General features: G+C 34.1%; 1 protein-coding gene and 1 long non-coding RNA gene across 3 annotated transcripts in view; both read left to right on the top strand.

The window, feature by feature from the left end:
* Positions 1–20729, top strand: part of LOC136070281 (uncharacterized) — a 79391-nt gene that overhangs the window by 5941 nt on the left and 52721 nt on the right. The window lies entirely within an intron of this gene.
* Positions 12271–17815, top strand: LOC111985936 (F-box protein At3g07870). The gene is made up of 2 exons (XM_065780017.1): positions 12271–13542; positions 17517–17815. The coding sequence occupies exon 1, from the start codon at positions 12328–12330 to the stop codon at positions 13531–13533; it is 1206 nt and encodes a 401-aa protein (XP_065636089.1). The 5' UTR covers positions 12271–12327; the 3' UTR covers positions 13534–13542; positions 17517–17815.

Raw genomic sequence — 20729 nt, 5'->3', positions numbered from 1 at the left:
GTTGGATCTGCGTCACTTCATAAAGATATTAATGAGGGCCCGCTCCATATACCAAAATGCCAGGAACGCGCCTTGGGCAGGTGAAGAGACTCTGGTGCTGACAGAAGACAAGACTTGGCAAGCGATGACAAAGAACTGAGGACATCAAAATCCTCCTTTCCGTCCGAGGATCCGAACAGTAGGATTTTGAGGGGCTATTGTGGGGCCAAAGAATTTGGTAAACCCGGCCCATTTTATATTGAGCCCAAGGCCCATGCCAAGGAGGAAGGAATGTCCGAGGACGAACGAAGAAAGCCCAAATTGCTAAGGAACATCGCCGAGGATAATCCTATCCTCGATGAACCAAGGTCATAGAAGGGAAGAGCGGCACGCCATCAAAGGTAGCCTCCTAAAGCATTCTAGAAAGAAGGACGAGTACAATGGGTCAGCCATGGGAGCATGGTGGATGAGCAATTCAAGGAGAAACTGTCACATCCGCATTAAATGCCTGCAACTAACATCCTGGTCGCATTAACGAGGAAATGACCCCTGAACAGTGCTACCTCGGTTACCGTAACTCACAGAACGCCAGAAAGGGTGTCTGATGGGATAGACACTCAAGTATAGGCTTAGATGATCAACAAGTGAAAGGTCAAGATCGTCTAAAGAGGACTATATAATAGGAGAAACCCACCATAGAGAAGGGGTAGGGGAAAAAGAGAGAGAGAAAGTACTATAGCAATTTCAAGAACTCTTGTAACCATTGTCATCCAATATATACAAGAGCAGAACTCCTCGGATTGTGCCGAGGACAAGCTTTCTTTGATAAACTCAGTTCATTTCTGTTTGATTGTCCTGAAAACCCATTCTAACTGTTATCCATGCACTAAAACCTAGCTCTTTGACTCACTCTCTACAAATTTATTATACTGGGCTCACTGGGCCAAGATCCCTTACATTTTGGGCTTGGTCTGAAAATCGTAACCCTACATTATTGTTTTGTTGATGCCATTTAATTTCATTGTTTTTTTTTTTTTTTTTAAATTGTTTTTTATATTATTTTGCCTCTCTTTAATTTCTTGTGAATGAGTTTGGAAACACCAATAATGCTGGCCTTCATCTTGGTTTTTTTTTTGGAGGGTGAGGGTGGGGTGTTGTAGCCACAAGCATGTTTTATACCACAATTCTTGTAACCATTTTCATGAAACCCCCTATTCCATTTGTCCAAACATGATATATTACAGCTGCTTAGGCCATTCTAGTAACCTTTGAAATAAACTCTTACCTTTGAATTTTTTTACCTCTTAAACCTATCAAGTTCCACAGTACCTTGGAGATATCACAAGTGATACCTTATTTTATACACATAATAATATAATATATCTATCTCTAGTGATTTTCAATTTTAACTCAGTGCATGGAATTAAAAACCTGATGTTATTGGATCGAAGTCAAAAGGAAATTAGTAATAATAAGGGTAAGTGTTTTAAGAAAGAAAAGGAAGCTGGGTATTTTCATGACAACATATTGATTACAACCAATAGTGCTCTCCTCTAAAGTTATGCTAAAACTGAACAATACCGTGAAATGCTTAAGAGATACATGTAGATATTGAAAATTCTATGTAGCTCAATATGTGGTGGAAGATGGTAAGCTTGATTGAACGTAAATACATAATGAAAAAAAGAGGAGTTTTCAGGATCTTTGTAATTTTTTTTCTTTTTACTATTTTTTTTTCCCTTTTTTTACATGGGCATATAATGAGGGAGGGGATTGGGCTTTGAATCAAACGAAGCCATCACCAATAGGCTATCATTTGAACTCCAAACAAGTAAGGTTTTTAAACATGAAACAATTGATGCCGACTGCCCAGGAACAACAGACTATCAACGCTGTTAGACGTTGAGATGGATTAAGTCCATGGGGATGAGAGAAGGAGGATCATCTATAACAACAGGGGCGGAGCCACATAGTGGCTTGGGGGGGCCGTGGCCCCTGCAATTTTTTTTTTTTTTTCCCATTAGACTAGGAAGAAAAAATAACTAGGCCCCCCCAACATTACACAGCTGGCCCCCCCTACCCATTTCTCACCCATTTTCCCAGCCCTTAATAAAAAATTAGAAACACCTAAAATTAAAAAAAAAAAAAAAAAAATGGTAACAGAGCCCACAGCAAGCCAAGCCCACAGCGAGCCCAAGCTCGCTCACGGCAAGCCCATAGATTCTCAACCAAAAAAAAAAAAAAAATACAGAAAATAAAAAACGAACCCATCACGTCGCTGGCAGAGAGTTGAAACCCATCACGTCGTTAGCAGTCTGGCAAAGGCAGAGAAATCAAACCCCAATATTAAAGCACATCAAACTCCAGCAAACACAAACTCCAGCAAACCAAACACAGAGTGTTTATAAAAAAAAAAACCCCCAATACACAAACCAAAACCAAACTCGGAACCCCAGCAAACCAAACCCACTAACCCAGTAACCCATGGTCACGTCACCGTCATCGTCGCCGTGGCTCGCTCGTCGTCGTCGTCGTGCTCGCCCAATCGCCCCTCATCGCAAATCACAGATCGCCTCATCGAGTCATCGGAGATCGCAGATATCGCTCTGCCTCCGCTCTGGACCTCCGGTGTAGCGGTGCTCGTTGGGCCGTTGGCAGTTGCTCCCTCCGCTCCGGCAGTCCGGCCCTCAAGGTTTCTCTCTGACTCTCTCTCATCTCAGTCTCTCTCTGACTCTCTCTTTATCTCACTCTCACTGAATGAAAAAAATGAATTATGAAGGACTGAAGGAGGCTCTTTATTCTTGTCTTTAATAGCCTGATCCACATCTTGGTAAGTCCCTCTCTCTCTTTTGAACTGTGACTCTCTCATTGGTTGGGTTTTGTTTTTTTTCCCTTTTTTTATCTTTTTAAATGTGGCTTTATCTTATCCGGTCAGTGACTCTTTTTCCCTGTTTTTGTCTTTTTAAATGTGGCTTTATCTTATTCCTTTTTGTTGGTCAGTGACTTAGTTTATTGGTATTTGGTGAAATATTGATTGTTATTTAGTGTAACGTGTGTTGTAATTTGTGATTGGCATTGCAAAAATTTCTGATTGCAACTGGCTATTGTGATTGGATTTGGGACGCATGTTGTGCTTGTCTGTTGAGTGGGGTGGGGAGGGGGTAGATGGGCTATGGGCACATGGGCTAAACAATATAACAAATTAAAGCAGTATAATTAATGGCAAATAAATTAAAACAATATAGTTTATTGTTAAATTAAATAATAATAATAATTAAAGCTATATAATTAAATTAACCAATATATTATAAAAGACAAATTAATTAAATCATTTTTTTGAGGGGTTATTATTAATTAAAGTTGTATCAAAAATGGGCTGATTGTTTAAATTATAGTGAAAATTTTGTTTTTTTTTTAGTATGAATAACATTCATATAACTAAGTAAAAATTTCTAATTAAATTTTTTTTTTTAATTCTTTTCAGGTTAATTTTTGAGTCATATTCTTAAAGCTAAAAGAATTATAAGCAAACGAAAAACAATTGATGTATTCTTTAAGAAAAAAAATGCTAGCAATTTAGAAATTAGGACACTTGTGGCTGTAGAAACAAATCTTAATACTTCAATACCTGATGAACACCCCTCCAAATGTCTAAAACTTCAATTTGAAGAGATAGATCGTGATCCAGGATCACGTAAACAAATATGTGAATTTCCTATCAACCAACAAGATGAAATCCAACGAGTTTATCTCAAAGAAGGTCCATATCAACCTGAAAATATAGACTATCCATACAATGATGATACTCATCATCGTCGATTTCAACCTTTATGGTTTGGTTCACATAAGGATTGGTTGGAATACTCACTGTGGGGGGTAAAAATCCAAAGCTACTTAACGGGCCTGGAGTACCAGATTAAGAAGTATTATATTTCTGAAGAGCAATAGTTGGGTGGGGACAGCCCATCTGAAGGCAGGAAGCCCAAAAGTAGAGGGGGAGTACCGTTCGAAGAGGTCATTACTGGTCCGAAGATGTCTCACTTCTCGGCCACAAATAGCCTTGATCAAACAAACGTGTGGAAGGTCCGTATAATCTTCTTAGCGATCCCAATGATGATGATAAGTTCTGGGTAGGTCTGGAGATGATCAGAACGATGAGATATCTAAAGGAAAAGCTGCTACCACCGCATTTAATGCACTGCAACAGCTTTTCTGACTGCATTTATGTGGAGAAGACCCCTGAACAGTGTAACCTCAGCTACCGCCACTCACAAAGAACTAAAGTAAGCACATGACGTGACATGCACTTAAGTAGATACGCGGATGAAGAACAGGTGGACGATGGAGATGATGAGAAAGGATGCTATATAAAGAAGAAGGGTCCCTGATAAGAGGGACACGAGAGAGACAGAAAGAAAAGCTTTACTGTAACTCTGAATGTTGTAATCACTGTTCACTTAATAAAACATCTCTTCGGACATTCATTCATGGAGTTGTTTAAGCATTATTTCATGTTATCATCACTGCAAGTAACCTAGCCAACCATTGTTTACTTCATAACCAGCCCAGCTCTTTTGCCCACTCTCTACAAATTCATTGTCCTGAGTTCGTTGGGCTTTTAACCCATATCTTTTGGGCTTGAGCTACAAAAACAGACCCTACACTCACATTTAATGGATGCGATATATTGTCTACCTTGCTACCTTTTTAGTAAGAAACCAATAGGTCATCCCGGATCAGATGTATTCATTTCACGAGGTTTTAATAATTGGAAAAATGTGAAAGATGGAATGAATTGTCCTTTAATTCGTCATGAAGGGAAAGAACCAAACTCCCCACATAAAATTGCTATGAAATGTTGCGAGGATTTAAAGAATCATTCACGGCATATTGACAAGCTGATTAAGAAACAAACGTCAAAAGAATTAGAGAATAATTGGTTGCGGCTCAAAACCTCAGTAGAGTGTGCTCGATGGCTAGCATTCCAAGCTTGTGCTTTTAGAGGTCATGATGAAAGCCTTGATTCAAAAAATAGAGGTAATTTTATTGAATTGATAAAATTCACATCAACTTTCAATGACAAAGTAGCTAGTGTTGTCTTAGAAAATGCACCAGGAAATGCCAAATATACATCACCCACAATTCAAAATGAGATTTTGCATATTCTTGCCAGTAATGTGCGAAATGCTATTCGTGAAAAAATTGGAGATGCAAAATTTTGCATTCTTGTTGATGAAGCTCGGGATGAGTCGAAGAGAGAGCAAATGGCCATCATTTTGAGGTTTGTTGCTAAAGAAGGTTTCATTAAAGAGCGTTTCTTTCATGTTGTGCATGTTAGAGACACTACTGCATTGACTTTAAAGAATGAGATATGTGTTGTCCTTTCTCATTACAAACTCCACATTGAAAATATTCGAGGTCAAGGATATGATGGGGCTAGTAACATGCGTGGTGAATGGAATGGATTACAAGCTCTTTTTCTTAAAGAGTACCCATATGCTTATTATGTACACTGTATGGTCATAGGTTGCAATTAGCTCTAGTTATAGCATCTAGAGAAGTAAAAGATGTTCATCAGTTTTTTGATCATTTGGTTAATATTATCAATATTGTTGTTGGTTCTAGTAAGCGTAATGATGAATTGCAACATGCTCAAGCAAAACAAGTTGAGAATATGATTGCTTCTAATGAAATTGAGACTGGAAGAGGTGCCAACCAGATTGGTACTTTGCAACGAGCTGGAGATACTAGGTGAGGATCTCATTTTCAATCTATTTGTAGTTTGATTAACATGTTTGATGCTACTTGCAAAGTTATCAACACTATCTCTGAAGAAGGGGCTAACTATAAACAACGCGGTGATGCCGAGGGAGCTTATCAGGTATTAACATCATTTGAATTTATTTTAATCTTGCATTTGATGAAAGAGATAATGGGAATTACTAATGTTCTTTGTCAAGCTTTGCAACAACGTTCTCAAGACTTTTTAAATGCCATGCATTTAGTTTCAACTACAAAATCACTTATTCAAAAGTTGAGAGATGATGGATGGGAGCCTTTACTTGCTAGTGTTATAGCATTTTGTGAGTAACATGAAATTGATATTCTTGATATGAATGCTCGTTACACTAAAGTTCGAGGTAGATATCGTCGTCAAGATGAAGATTTAACAATGGAACATCATTTTAAAATTTGCATATTTACAGTTGCAATAGACTTTCAATTACAAGAATTGAAAAGTAGATTTTGTGAGCTAACAACGAAACTTGTCATTCTTAGTTCAGCTTTAAATCCCAAAGATGCTTTTAGATTATTCAAAATTATTCATATATGCAATTTAGTTAAGAAATATTATCCTTAAGATTTTACTGAACATGAACAAGAACTTTTGGAGTCTCAATTGCAACATTATGAGCTTGATGTGATAAAACATCCAGATTTTCAGAATATGAGTACAATTTCCGAGCTATGTAGGGGATTAAAAATTTCAGGAAAGTCTAATATCTATTTTTTGATTGATAGACTTATTCGTCTTGTGTTGACCCTTCCAGTTTCTACAGCAACTATAGAACGAGCTTTCTCAGCTATGAAGTTGTTAAAAACAAGACTTCGCAATAGAATGGAGGATGAGTTTTTGGTAGATAATATGATAGTTTATATAGAGAAGGAAATTGCAGGGAATTTCACTATGGAGATGATAATGGAAGAATTTTATTCCATGAAAAATCATCGTCAGGCATGATTTGATCCGGTTGATGACCCAACCTAACTTGAATAATGTTGCGTGGTTTTTAATAGGAGATTTACTGAGGCTTAGTCCATGGAGTAGAGGCTTGGGCAGACAAAATTTTTTTGGCCCGTTTTGTAGCCCATTGTAAATCCTGTGCGCAGGATATAAAAGCCTTTTTTTTTGTGATTAGGGTTTTGTCTTGTTGTTGTTTTTGAGAAAGAAAAACATTGTAGCCGCACATTGTAATTTTTTTTTATAATAGTGAAATCCCTGCAACTCCGTGGACATAGGCAAATTGCCGAACCACGTAAATATTGTCTTGTGCGTGTGATTGTTTTTCTCTATTTTTTTGTTTCTCACAGGTTTGGAATTTCAGTTGAATTCCCAACATGTTCAAGTATATGATGATATATGAAAGTTGATAATTTTGTATCCAATAGACTTAAGAATTATATTTAGTACATTTATGTTACAACCCGGCCCCCTCATGTATTTATTCCTGGCTACACCCCTGTATAACAATAAGAGACCTTTTAAAGTCTAGAAAAGGTCATTAATGTCAATGAAACATAAGAATAGAATAGGGAATGTCTTTATTCTTGGGGCACTCGTTAACTGGACCAAATGTAAAAATTAATATTTTGGTGTGTATATATATATATTTTGACAACTCCATTCAATATCTTGTTATTGAATGTAAATTTTGACAAATTCATCATTAAATTATATTATGTATATATTTGTATACAATATAGAAATTTTACTCTAGCCTAATCTTAAGTGTATATGTGTGTGAAACCCTGTCTTAGAGACTTGAACCCCGACCCTTACTCTCCACACCTCACAAACACTTATACTTGTGGAGTGGCCATTGCATAAAAGGTATGCAATGGTAAATTATATTTTCTTCTGATATTCTTCATGCTTGCAAAATTTGTAGAAAATCAAATATCAATAGTTTTTTCATTAATTAAATGTCTACATTTCAATATTTTATAGTATAAAATTATGTATAAAAAATAAATTCATAGATCAAATAGTAAATAATATTCGATTGAAATAAAATTTAACATGATTATTTAGAACATAAAAAATATGTAATCTAGCAGTTAAATTTTTAGAATATATAGTTATGTAAATTTTGTACGTAAGTATTGTATCCATTAACTACAATTAATTTGTATCTAAACTTTATTTATTTATTTATTTATTTTGTTAAGAATGTAAAGAAAGAGACTAAGAGCATCTCCAGCAAATTCTCCAAATTTTTGTACTATTTGGAGAATGAACAGTGACTTTTATCTTTTAACTACCCACTTTTTCAAATACACTTCTAACAGATTCTCTATCTCATTCTCTATCTCAATTTAATATTATTTCTTCATTCATTCTTTATTCTTTCTTTAATCTTTCTTTATTCATTCACAACAACTATATTTCAAATTCCTAACAGCTATATTTTTAAATTTCCCAACGGTAATATTTTCAAAATTTTCAACAATTATATTTTTTTCAATACCCTTTTTTTAAAGGGTCATTTTTTCAAACGGTAATATTTCTCAATAGTCATATTTTTCAAAAAGACTTGATAAATTTCAAGATTAACATAAATTTGATAAATTTCAAATTACATCGAATTTTACTTATACAAGACTAACATAAATGAAGAGAAATTTCAAATTACAATAAAGACTAAAGACATAAAAATTAATGCGAACATAAAACTTAAAATTAGATTACCCTACATCTTGCCATATCGTTGCGACAGGTGCTCAACAAGATCCAATTGGAGTTTAGAATGAGTTTCTCTATTTCTAATTTTTTCACGGGCTACAAATTGACTAAATTCTTCTGTAGGCTCATGGGACACTGTTGTAGGGATGCTTTCAGGCACTTGTTCATAATCAAAGTCTTCTGCTCCATTGGCATCACGTTCATCTTCAATTATCATGTTATGCAATATTATGCATGCCTTCATAATGTAATCAAGAGCCTCTGTTCTCCAAAGATGTGCAGGCCCACGAACAATTGCAGATCGTGCTTGAAGCACTCCAAATGCACACTCTACATCCTTCCTTGTTGACTCTTGAGTTGTAGCAAAAAGACTATTCTTTTTACCTTTTGGAGCTCGGATTGTCTTTACAAAAGTGGACCATGAAGGATATATACCATTAGCAAGATAGTATCCCATGGTATAATCATGACCATTGATTGAGTAATTCACCAAAGGTGCAAGGCCTTGAGCGAGCTTAGTAAATATAAAAGAATGGTCTAGCACATTGATGTCATTATGAGATCTAGGTAACTCAAAAAATGCATGTCATATCCAAAGATCATATAATGCTACTGCTTCCAAAATAATTGTTGGCTCACAACTATGACTAGTATACTGACCTTTCCATCCTGATGGGCAATTCTTTCATTTCCAGTGCATGCAGTCAATGCTCCCTAGCATCCCTGAAAATCCACGACTTTCACCAACTCTTAGCAACCTAGTAATGCCATTGCTATTTGGTGACCTCAAGTACTCTGTAGAATAAATATTGACTATGGCTTCAACAAATTTTTTGAGACTCTCTATTGCAGTGTCTTCTCCAATTCTCACATATTCATCTGTAAAATCTGCCGCTACTCCATAGGCAAGCATCCTTAGTGCAGTAGTCATCTTCTGAAGGGAAGACAAACCAGGCACTCCGGCAGGATTTCTTTTTTGAACAAAATATTCATCTTTCTCTTCTAGATTAGATTTTATACATAGAAAAAGAAAACGACTCATTCGAAACCTCCTTCGAAATACGTTAAGAGGATATACTGGTGATTCTGCAAAATAGTCTTGAAAAAGTCTTTGGTGGCCTTGCCCATGATCACGTTGGATGATCCTACGGCCTAGAACAGAACCACGATGTGATGTTGACACCCCCTCTCTTTCTAATCGTTCTTCTTCCAATACAAGAAGCGCAATTATCTCAAAATCATCATCAGAATCCGAGTCATTTAGAAGCATATTATGTGCATAATTTGCATTATGACCCATGGAACACATTTCCCAAGTTGCTGCCACCAAAAAAACACACAATCATTGCAGCAAGTACTTAATGGTTAACAGAACACATTTCCCATGAAACCCCAAATTATGACCCATGGAACAAATTTCCCAAACCTGGAAATAGTACTAAATACTAATTAATAATAAATAAATTGACAGGAATTGCTGAAAAGGTTGCTCAAATTTAGTAATAAAAATTTCCAATTAATTTAACACTAACTACTTAATTTTGCAGGCCAATATTTGTAACTAAGAAGGGTCTAGGGTTATTCTTAAATATTTGTTTATCCCTTTAATGGCTTTTGAGTTTTGATGGTAATTAAATATGTTTGGCAGAACACCCAACCCTGCAAATTTATTGAGCATTGAATGAAAACAAACCTATACTATGAACTATTCCCAACTGCAAAATTTTCCACATCATTAATTTGTACTGTACTTGGCCCGAATTAAAGATTTGGCCAAAGCAGAAGCATCTAGCTACCTGGACAGCTAAGTTGTACATGCAGAAAGTTTAGACTTCAATACTGTTATAGGATATATATTGAAGGCATATTTTCCTTTCAACATTCATCAAAATACTCTAGAGTCTAGATTGAATTTTCACAAAAACCTGATTTTTGAACAAGAATAACCAATTGATTTATAATTATTAATTTATTACAGACGCAAAATATATTTTTTTTTAAAACAATGGATCCATCAAAAATAGGGTTCCTCTGTTTCAGACTAGAGCAGCTTCTAAAATGTCAAGAAAATAATTGGGTTAATTTATAAAATAAATTAAAAAAAAAACAGTTTTACTTTCCTAATAGACAAGAAAATAGATTCTTTAATTCCCAAAAAATGAATTTTGAATAGACAGTTGTATGAAAAACAAACCATTGAAGTCCAAACATGTAAAATCATACTACTTTTCACTTATCTCCAAATTCATAACCTTCGTTCATAACAAATTTCCCAATTATCCATTCAAAACCCAGATGAATTCTATAGATTTATCACAAATTTCCCAAACCTTGAAACCCGAAAATCCAAATCAATAGCAAACAAAACACGAACCCATCATATACAGTATCCACCAAGAATCAAAAACAAGGGAACAAACACAAACACAAATCCAAATTATGAAATAAATATCTTAAATAGCTCTTCCAACTCTAACCAATAGTTACAAATGCACCATATACATGACACACAAAACAATTAATCTTAATTTTCTTATTAGCATCGATTTATATCAAAACAAAACCCACTCAGGACTTTCATCAAACAGGTGTTGAGCGTGTTCAATTTCAGTACAAAATATTGGGAACACAAGCATAGAACAAAGAATTAGTTGCCAAGATTATTTTCGTATAATTTCTTCAAATACAAAAATAAAAAGAGGAAACAAACAATCAACCCTATTCCCCTTGAAACCCCAAAATCCAAATCAATAGCAAACAGAACGCAAACCCATCATATACGGTATCCACCAAGAATCAAAAATACGGGAACAATAAATTATAGGAAATTAGAAACCCAGAAACCCAAAAATATGATATCCAGAAACAATAAACAGGGGAATATCATATACGGTATCCACCCAAAAACCCATTTTTCTAAACTCAAAAAATAGCCAATTAGAAATATGATTTCAAATGATTGAAGTTGGCATACCAGTTTGATTTCAGTTTTTGTGAGAGAAATCCAGGATTGTTTCAGCATAGAATGAAGGGGGTGGCCCCAATGTTGTGTTAAACGACAACAGAGTGAATGAGAGAATGAAAAAAAAAAAAAGCAACGAAGAGAATGAGAGAGAAAAAGAAATCTGGAGGAGAGAGAAATGATTAATATAAAAAGGAGTGGGTATAATATTTTATTCAAGAAATTCAATGACTAATGAACAGTAGCCCATCAGACTTGATGGGCTACTGTTCATAAGCCAAAAAAAAAATTGGGTATCATAATCCGTTGGAGTTGGATTTTTTTGCTCACATTCTCTATTATAGTTAAGATTTTTGGGATGCATTAACCGCTCGAGATGCTCTAAGAATAGTGAGCGGAATAATATATGTAATTTATTTATTTATATTCTAACTCTTTTTTAGGATATAGAGAATCCATAAAATATCCAAATCACGTTTTCCACGAATTTTTTATTTATTTAAAAAGAATTCCAAACGTTGTCTGATTCTCTAAAATCCACCCTCCACAGTCCACAACCTTTGTCCCTAGTTTGATGGGCTACTGTTCATTAGCAAAAAAAAATTGGGTATCATAATCCGTTGGAGTTGGATTTTTTTGCTCACATTCTCTATTATAGTTAAGATCTTTGGGATGCATTAACCGCTCGAGATGCTCTAAGAATAGTGAGCGGAATAATATATGTAATTTATTTATTTATATTCTAACATTTTTTTTAGGATATAAAGAATCCATAAAATATCCAAATCACGTTTTCCACGAATTTTTTATTTATTTAAAAAGAAGTCCAAACGTTGTCTGATTCTCTAAAATCCACCCTCCACAGTCCACAACCTTCGTCCCTCTTGCCTACTCTCCACTCCATTTCTCTCTGAAAGCAGCAATGTCAGACAACGAAGAGAGATGGGATTCTTTACCTGATGAGATTCTTATCCATATTTTCGTAAGCCTACCTATCAAATCCATCATTATCTGTACCTCCGTCTCAAAAACTTGGAACTCTCTAATTCAAAACCCAACTTTCATTTCCACCCATCTCCACCACTCCTACACCAACAACCACAACCTCCTCCTCTTCAAGTTGGTCACACAACCAGTTAATCCTGAAGACACAGCTAACAACAAAGAAGTCTACTTATTGTATAAAGAAGATGATGATGGTTTCACTGAAGAACTCACCAGGTTTGAACCTAGTAATCATATATTCCGTGTGGTGGGTACTTGTAACGGCCTGCTCTGCCTTTCCGATGATATATTCGATTTCAACACTGACAGGTCTTTTCTGTGGAATCCATGTGTTAGAAAGTTTCTCCAACTTCCTCATCCCAATGTCAGGTGCGCTAATACACACACTGACACTGACACTGACACTGACGCTGACTTCTACGCCTCTATTGGCTTTGGATTTGATCCCACAACTAATGATTATAAAGTGGTGAGGCTTTTGACCTTTGCCTGCACAAACCCGAGAACCGAGGTTGAGATCTACTCACTCTCCACTGGTGAATGGAGAATGCTAAGCTCTAGTTTGTCTCCCAAATGCGCCTTAGGTCCTCGTCAGCCGCGGGCGTTTCTCAATGGGGCTCTGCATTGGGTTGCTTTCAGGGCCATTAATGTTAACAAAGCACATCATTTTGTTTTGGTGTTTGATTTGGGGGATGAGGTCTTCCGCGAGATACCGCTGCCAGAAGAACTTCCGCCTTATACCCATGACGGTTTTCTGTGTGTTTATGTTTCCATATATGGGAATTCCATTGCCTTGTTTCATGAAGACTATAGTAGTCTTCGTCTCAACATGTGGGTGATGAAACACTATGGTGTTGTTTCCTCGTGGACCAAAGCTTTAAGTTTACCTATGACTTATCAAGGTGGCTTTGCTTCAACAAACTACATACCAAAGGAAGTAGGTTTTACCAGGAATGGCAGGATTGTTTTGGAAATGAATGGAGGACACATTATGTCACAGGATCTTAAGACCCAAGAGATTAAGGATCTTAGGCTTATTGGATATAATTATAATTTTGTTGACGCTTATGTTGAGAGTCTAGTTCTGCTCGACAAAGCTGCCAACGGCGCAATCACATACTGAGGAACATAGGTAAGATGCATTTCAGGCCTGCTTTTTTAAATTGATCTCTTTATACTAATTCAATTTGTTCTTTATATAAGAAATGAATATATACTGCTCAATATAGCACTACTCTATAAATTCTTATTATTGATGATTGATTACTTTAATTAAGTGTCTTTTTCTTTAGGATAAATAGTTTATCAAGGATAGTTGAATACATAGACTGTACACTTAAAATTCTTTGTCCTCATTTCAATTTTTCCTTAAAATTAATCATTTATTACTTTTATAATAAAACAAGTGGTCAGTGTTGGTTATCAAGTTTTAGCAAGCTTGTTTATCAAGAGAAGTTCACGTTTCCTGCCACTTATGATTTACAATGTATACATAAAAGATCTCAAACTTTTCTTTGCTGGGAATTTTATGGTGACAGTTGACTGCTGTTAACTTCATGCTATCACACTCATACTAATTGTTCTTAATGATCTTGTTGTATTATTCATTTAAAAATTTTCTCATTATGTCAACTTTGATTAGTGGTGCTGGTGAAGCGAATTGTTCTGCTCACTCTATTATGTCAACTTTGATTACTTCTATGAGTAGCCATTCCTTCTCAAGTTTGTTAGATTAAGTTGACTGCTGCACTTTTCTTTAGTTTGATGCACTGCTAGTACACTTCTTGTGTACTGTAATGTTATCACTCTGTTTTCTTTCTTCATATTAATAAAGCTGATTACTTATATTAAAAAAAAAAAAAAAAAAAACTTTGATCTGTAATCTGTTTATGCTAAAATTTTTCTTGTAAATTTTTAAATCTTCTATTGCCTTAGATACATACCTTCTTACTGTAAAACATTCCCATAGAGCAATGTTCATTGAGAAAGCAGCTCTCCAACAAGTATTGCTTGCTTTGAGTGATTAAGAATTGAAATGACCAGTTTATTCTCTTCTTTAGGCACTATTTTGTTATCTTTCCTTCCTTAGCATGATTTGCATTAATTTTTTTTAGTCCCAATAATGCAGTTATGTTAAGATGTTTGTTGATTCCATTTCTATTACGCAATTGTTCTAAGTAGAAGCAAAAGCTAAAACCTGTAGAAACAATAAAGAGAAAAACTAGGAAAATAGAAGACATCAACTTAAAACTACCATACTCAGAGGCAGCAATACGCACGGGAAGCCTTTCCTTGTAGACATCTTTTCATCCCACACCAATGAGATAAAGATGGAAATCAATCCAAAATCCTAACACAGCTCCCCAAAAAAATATACCAAGAAGCTAAGCTAACAACTCTTTCTTGGTACTGTATAATGCTGAAAATTATTTCATCTTATAATGTGCTAATGTTCTTAGATTGTTCTTTATGTGAAAGTTATCTTTTTGAGAATGGTTAAAAATTTGTCTCAAGTAATTTAATAAAGTGGAAATTGGTGTTATGTTTGAAAATAGTAGATGAGCGATCAATTATTGTTGAGGAATGGATAGCACACTACAAATAAGTCACATTGAACACTCAGGGATATATTTTTTTCTCAATACCCTTTGCTAACAGACAACAGCTAGGGATGTATTAATGAGAGTATGTTGATGGATGATGCAAACATCAATTCATTAAGTGTTTTGTGGTGTCTTTGGCTATACTTCCAAATGTTTTGTTTGGTTGTAAAGTACAATGATGTTATATTGTAATTGTGTTCTTTTTTTCCATGAATTGTGTGATAAAGTACTGTTTAATTTTCTTTTGGAACTCATTGTCTTGTATTTACAATTTCCTTTTGTTGAGTAACAAGATATCTTATTTTTATAGACTTGCTATCATGGGAATCTTGTTTTATGCCACCTTTTTGTTACCATTTTCGTGAAGCCCTCTTAACCAATCTTTCAGAACATGATATGTTACAGTTGCTTAAATCATTCTAGTAATCTTTTTTAATAAACTCATACCTTTAACTTTTTTCCTCCCTTAAACCAATATAGTTCCAAGTGCATATTACCTGCAGGTCGACGTTTGAACTCATACCCAACACCTTTGAAATATCACACTCAAAAGACAAGTGATACCTTGATTATGTTTATTTTTGTCTAGTGAGGAGCTTGTTCCTAATAGCCAGCAAGCTGTATAAATAACAAAACGTTGCAATAGACTAAGCATACCAAATAAGATCTCATAACAATTCACCACAGGCAACCTGTCTAATTGCTTTCCATGTTTATGTACTTTGTAGACCTCCTTACCTTTCCAGGTTACTATGTTCATAATTAGCATTTAATTGAACATTGCATGTATGGACCCTTTTATTTTTATTTTTATTCTAAAAAAAAAAAAAAAAAAAAAAAAAACATTTATATCATCAAGAGTCACAGTGAGCTCCAAATCACCATGTTACCTGAACTTGTTGGCCAAGACCAATTTTCTCCTTGGATGATGTGGAAACCTTGTATGTCTAGGTGTTGCAGGTTCACATGCATACTCATCAAGGACCATAAGTCTGCAATATTGGTACCTTAAGGTGCCATCTATCATACCATATGCCTTCCATTGGTTTTCCCTTTTCCCTTCTTTGTTATATGGAATATTTTAGTTTTCTAGTTGTTGATGAGGTCATTCTTACAGTGAGTGCTTTGAGTGTTTATATTTGTCTTCAAGTTACAACATTTTGTTCTAATGTTTTCTGTAAAGATATATAAGCACTCATTGAGTTTGATAAATTTTCTATGCAAGCATTCAAGAAGTTTTTCATCCATTGTAGCTCACTGATAATATATTACCTTTTATTTGGAAGGGAAAATTATTGAAGTTTATCGATAGTAAGCTTCTTTTTAGCCTTTTATTTTTTTAATTGAAAACATGTTGATGAACAAAGCAATCCTAGGTTCATAAGAGTTATTTTTGTTTGCAACAATGTGACCTGTGATAATTTTATTGTTGCTTGGCAAGAAATTGTTCAGCTTGTGGTTTTTGCATGCATTTTTCTTGTTATTGAGATGCTAACTTTTGCATCTAGTTTCTTTTACTTTCCCCTGTTTATGCTGTTTATTTTCCATCTAACATTTCCTGGTTCAGAGGCAGCAATAGGCTGTACGCATGGGAAGCCTTTCATTACTAGACTTCCCTCTAATCCCATACCAACATGGTATAGGTGGAACTGAATCCAAAATCCTGACACAACTCACAAAAAAACCTACCAAGGTGCTAACTTTTTCTTTTTGACTTTTAATGCTGAAATTGTTTTAGTCTTAAATGTGCTAATGTTCTTAGTTTGTTCTTTAGGTCAAAGTTATCCTGTAGAGATGGTTAAAGGTTTCTTTTAAGCAATTTAAGAAAGAGGACATTGGTGTTTCGCACAAAGTCATCTAGGATTCAATTCCCCTCACTCATATTGTTGTAACTATCAAAAAGAGGAAATTGGCATTATGAATGAAAATTATTGTTGAGTAAGGGATAGTACCCTGAAAATAAGACAGATTGATCACTCAGGGATGTTTTTTTATTTTTTATTTTTTTTAACAGCCTTAACTAACAGCCATAGATGTATTACTAAATCACGTTGATAGGTGATACAAACCTTAACTCATAATAGTGTTTGTTGGTATTCTGGTTGGATTCTGCTTTACTTTCAAATGTTTTGTTTTAGTTGTAAAGAACAATTGATGTCATATTGTATTTGCTTTCTTTGGTTTGCTATTAATAATATGCGATATTTCTATTCCATTATTTTATTCTGAAACACGGTGTCTTATCTTTACAATTGCCCTTTGTCGAGTAGCGAGATATCCTCTTACTATATAATTGCTAGCATTGGAATATTCCCCATTGCCTTGATGCACATGTTCATTTGGTAAAGGCTTGGAGTACTTCTTTTGTACATTTTGAAAAACCAGAAATATTGGTTTAGGGTTTTTTCTTTGCGGTTAATACACTAACTAGTATTATTCTTTCTACTTCTGTTGTTAAATTACAAATAACAAGAATGCATTTACAGTTTTTAAATTCTTGTAGGGCCTCATGAATCAAGGTTGGTGATGAGCTCTAAATGAGTAACAGACATTAACTCAGCAAAAGAAAAGATTGAACAAAGCTTTTTGAAGGTGTTTAGTTTCTTAGTAATGAATTAGCTTATTTTGCTAGAATGGATTGTAGTTTTATGTTACAGTCCTTTTGTGGCTACACCATTCTTATATAAGTATTTTTTAATGTTTTTCATTTTGGTTTCAATGTATTACAAAAATGATTAAGCATTAAATTTTGTTTTGTTCGCCATGCTTGCATTGTGATAAAGATGCCCACCAATGGTGTGTTTAAACAGGGATATACTGCCCAGTTGGGTTAAATTTCTTCTTACTCAGTCAACTAGATAGCTGTTAAATTTGTCTATTGGGTCTAAAGGTCTCTATTGGTAAGAAGTTAAAACTTAAAAGTGAGAAAGAGCAGGGGGCATGAGAGAGAGAGAGACAATTGCATATTACATATTACCATCTAATTGTTTTCTTTGAGGGTGAAATGAACATGGTGTTAGACTGCTAGGACTAAAATCAAATGTAGAATTCAAATTTTACTAGCCTTTTCATTTCTTCTCTTTGAGGGTGAACTGAACATGGTGTTAGGCTATTAGGGAATTTACTTGGTACATTTATACTTGCTACAAGTGGATGTGACCCAAGAAAAAATCAAATGCATAGAAAAATAGAACACCCTAGACCGTGCGTAATTTGCAAGTTGTAGTCGTAATATGACTGAATATAAAAGCTATATATTTGCAAAATTGACATGAATTTGAATATATTTATTTTTTGTTTCTCTACTACAAGGTGCTCTTGGGAGATTATTGTTGCAAAATGGGATATTTCTTTCTCTTTAAAATGCTGCAGGTGAGAATATTTTTCTAATTTCAATTTAAAATTTCAATCCATTTAATTGCCGATAATGAACAATGTCTTGCATTAGCAATGTTAAATCCATTCTAAGTATTATGTTTTGGGAAATTAAAATATATGAGAAACCCAATTTCTCCAATCTCTTCATTATGGTGTACCACAATGAAAGATTTTAAATTGTCTATATGCTTTGTTCTTGCACAAAAGCTTGTTTAGCAAGCTAACATTGTGATTATACTGAATTCTATTACGTGTAGAAGGAATTGTATGTCATACAACCTTGTGTGCATAGTGGTGCCAATCAGCAGATTTTCCTTCAATTCACACTCATCTAATGATGTTGTGGCTTGAAACATTGCAGCTTATCAATTCAGCAACAGTTCAATTTGATAGTTTGAATTGATAGCCCATTATCTGATTATTGTAAAACCATTTTTTACTTTTTTTGGTATTCTGGTGCACCTTATATCAAACTGATAAGCATGGTAGTATCTGATTTGTGCCAAATAACCTCTGCATGTAATTCATGTAAATACAGTCTCATTCAGCATAAAATGTTCATGGAAGATCCTTTAAAACAAGAAGACAAGTGCAGGTGTCAGAGTCTGAAATGCAATTTGTTTAGCATAATACTTGAAAAAAAATACCACATACCACCTAACAGGAAAACAGAAATATAAAATGCAAAAGCCTTTTGAGACTGCCTCAAAAGTGTAGTCAAAACAATTCAAGGGGAAGGAACTACAGCAAGCCAAAACAAAGTTCATGTCATTTTGGTTTTAAGTGATATCAAAGCTTAAGATTCAACGAAAAATGAATTATGAAATAGGATTGGTCAAGTCCCTCCCACAATGTTGGGATATAAAGTTTTTTTATTTTTATTTTTTTGACGAGGGGATATAAAGTTTCACGTTAGTTATGTTGTTAGCAAAGATTTTTTGAAAACATAGTATCAACTATCTCATACATTATAAGACGACCTTAATAGAGCCACTTGGATAACATATAGAGGTTGAGAAATGCTTTCGGCGTCTGCGGTCAATATCAATCACTTTGCAATGTCTTGGAATATTGTTGACCATTGATAAAAAGACAAAAGGGGGGAGGGGCTATTGTGTAATAATTATAGTATTTAATCTTTCCAGGCAATTAAGTGAAAAAGTATCTGCATAGTAGGAGCAATTTTGGCCAAGTTTCAATGGCTTCACGCCCGTTGTTCTTTAACTCACAACCTCACCTTCTACTTAGTACTTGTAAAGTGAGGAGGCCAATTGCAGTAGAGGCTTAAAGACTTCATATTTTAATAAGCACTTGTACTTTGTTTTTTTTTTTTTTTTTTGGTTAAATGAAATTGAAAGTGGTAGATAAGATTTATAAGTGCCAAGACCCAAATCATTTTTAAAATGAAGTGATTATTTTCTAATAAGGTATAGTTGATACAATATACTAAATTTTCTAAATTAAACTTTCTATATTTAATATTTGAAAGTTTTTTTTTTCTAAGAATTAAAAATAAAAACTTAACGAAATCTCATAGTTCAACATCTAAATCAATAATATTAACAAAAATAAAATAAAATGACTTACCAACTAACGCTTTCTAAGCGTGGCTTTGCTTTATTAGTAGAAAAAAAAAATCCCAAAGCCAAAGTTTATTTAGAAAAATCAATCATCTAAATAATTGAACAAAATAGCATGGTTTTGAAACATAGACCATTCAATGAACCGTAAAATGGAGAGATTCAAGGTTGTTGAGGTTGGACCGAAGTCAAATCATAATGATGTCATAATTAATTTTATATTTATTTTAAATATAAATAAATATATTATATTAGTAAAAAATGAAAAAAATGACTAAAATAGTCCAAGTAAATATAGAGTTCTATATTTCAAATATATTTTTTATATCATAACTTTCATAAGATAAAAATATGAAATCCTAAGCAAACATAATAAACAAAACATATAACAATATCATAGTTAATTTACTAATTATCAAAAAGAAAATTATTAATTTACATTATAATATTTATATAAGATTTACATTATAAGCTAAATAAATGTATAAATATTACTACATATTTTTATGTAAAAAAACAATTCAAGTGGAAGGACCTACAGCAAGCCAAAACAAAGTGTAGGTCATTTTGGTTTTAAGTGATATCAGAGCTTAAGATTCAACGAAAAATGAATTATGAAATAGGATTGGTGAAGTCCCTCCCACATAGTTGGGATGTAAAGTTTCATGTTAGTTATGTTGTTAGCAAAGATTTTTTGAAAACATAGTATCAACTATCTCATACATTATAAGATGACCTTGATAGAGCCACATGGATAA

The sequence above is a fragment of the Quercus suber genome, unplaced genomic scaffold (genome assembly GCF_002906115.3).
Source record: "Quercus suber isolate HL8 unplaced genomic scaffold, Cork oak 2.0 scaffold_223, whole genome shotgun sequence".
NCBI lineage: Eukaryota > Viridiplantae > Streptophyta > Magnoliopsida > Fagales > Fagaceae > Quercus > Quercus suber.
Note: the sequence above shows the minus strand (reverse complement) of the source record. Positions and strands in the feature narration are given on the sequence as shown.

Coding starts and splice junctions, on each gene's coding strand:
- LOC111985936 (XM_065780017.1), top strand. CDS start 12,328: ATGTCAGACAACGAAGAGAGATGGGATTCTTTACCTGATGAGATTCTT.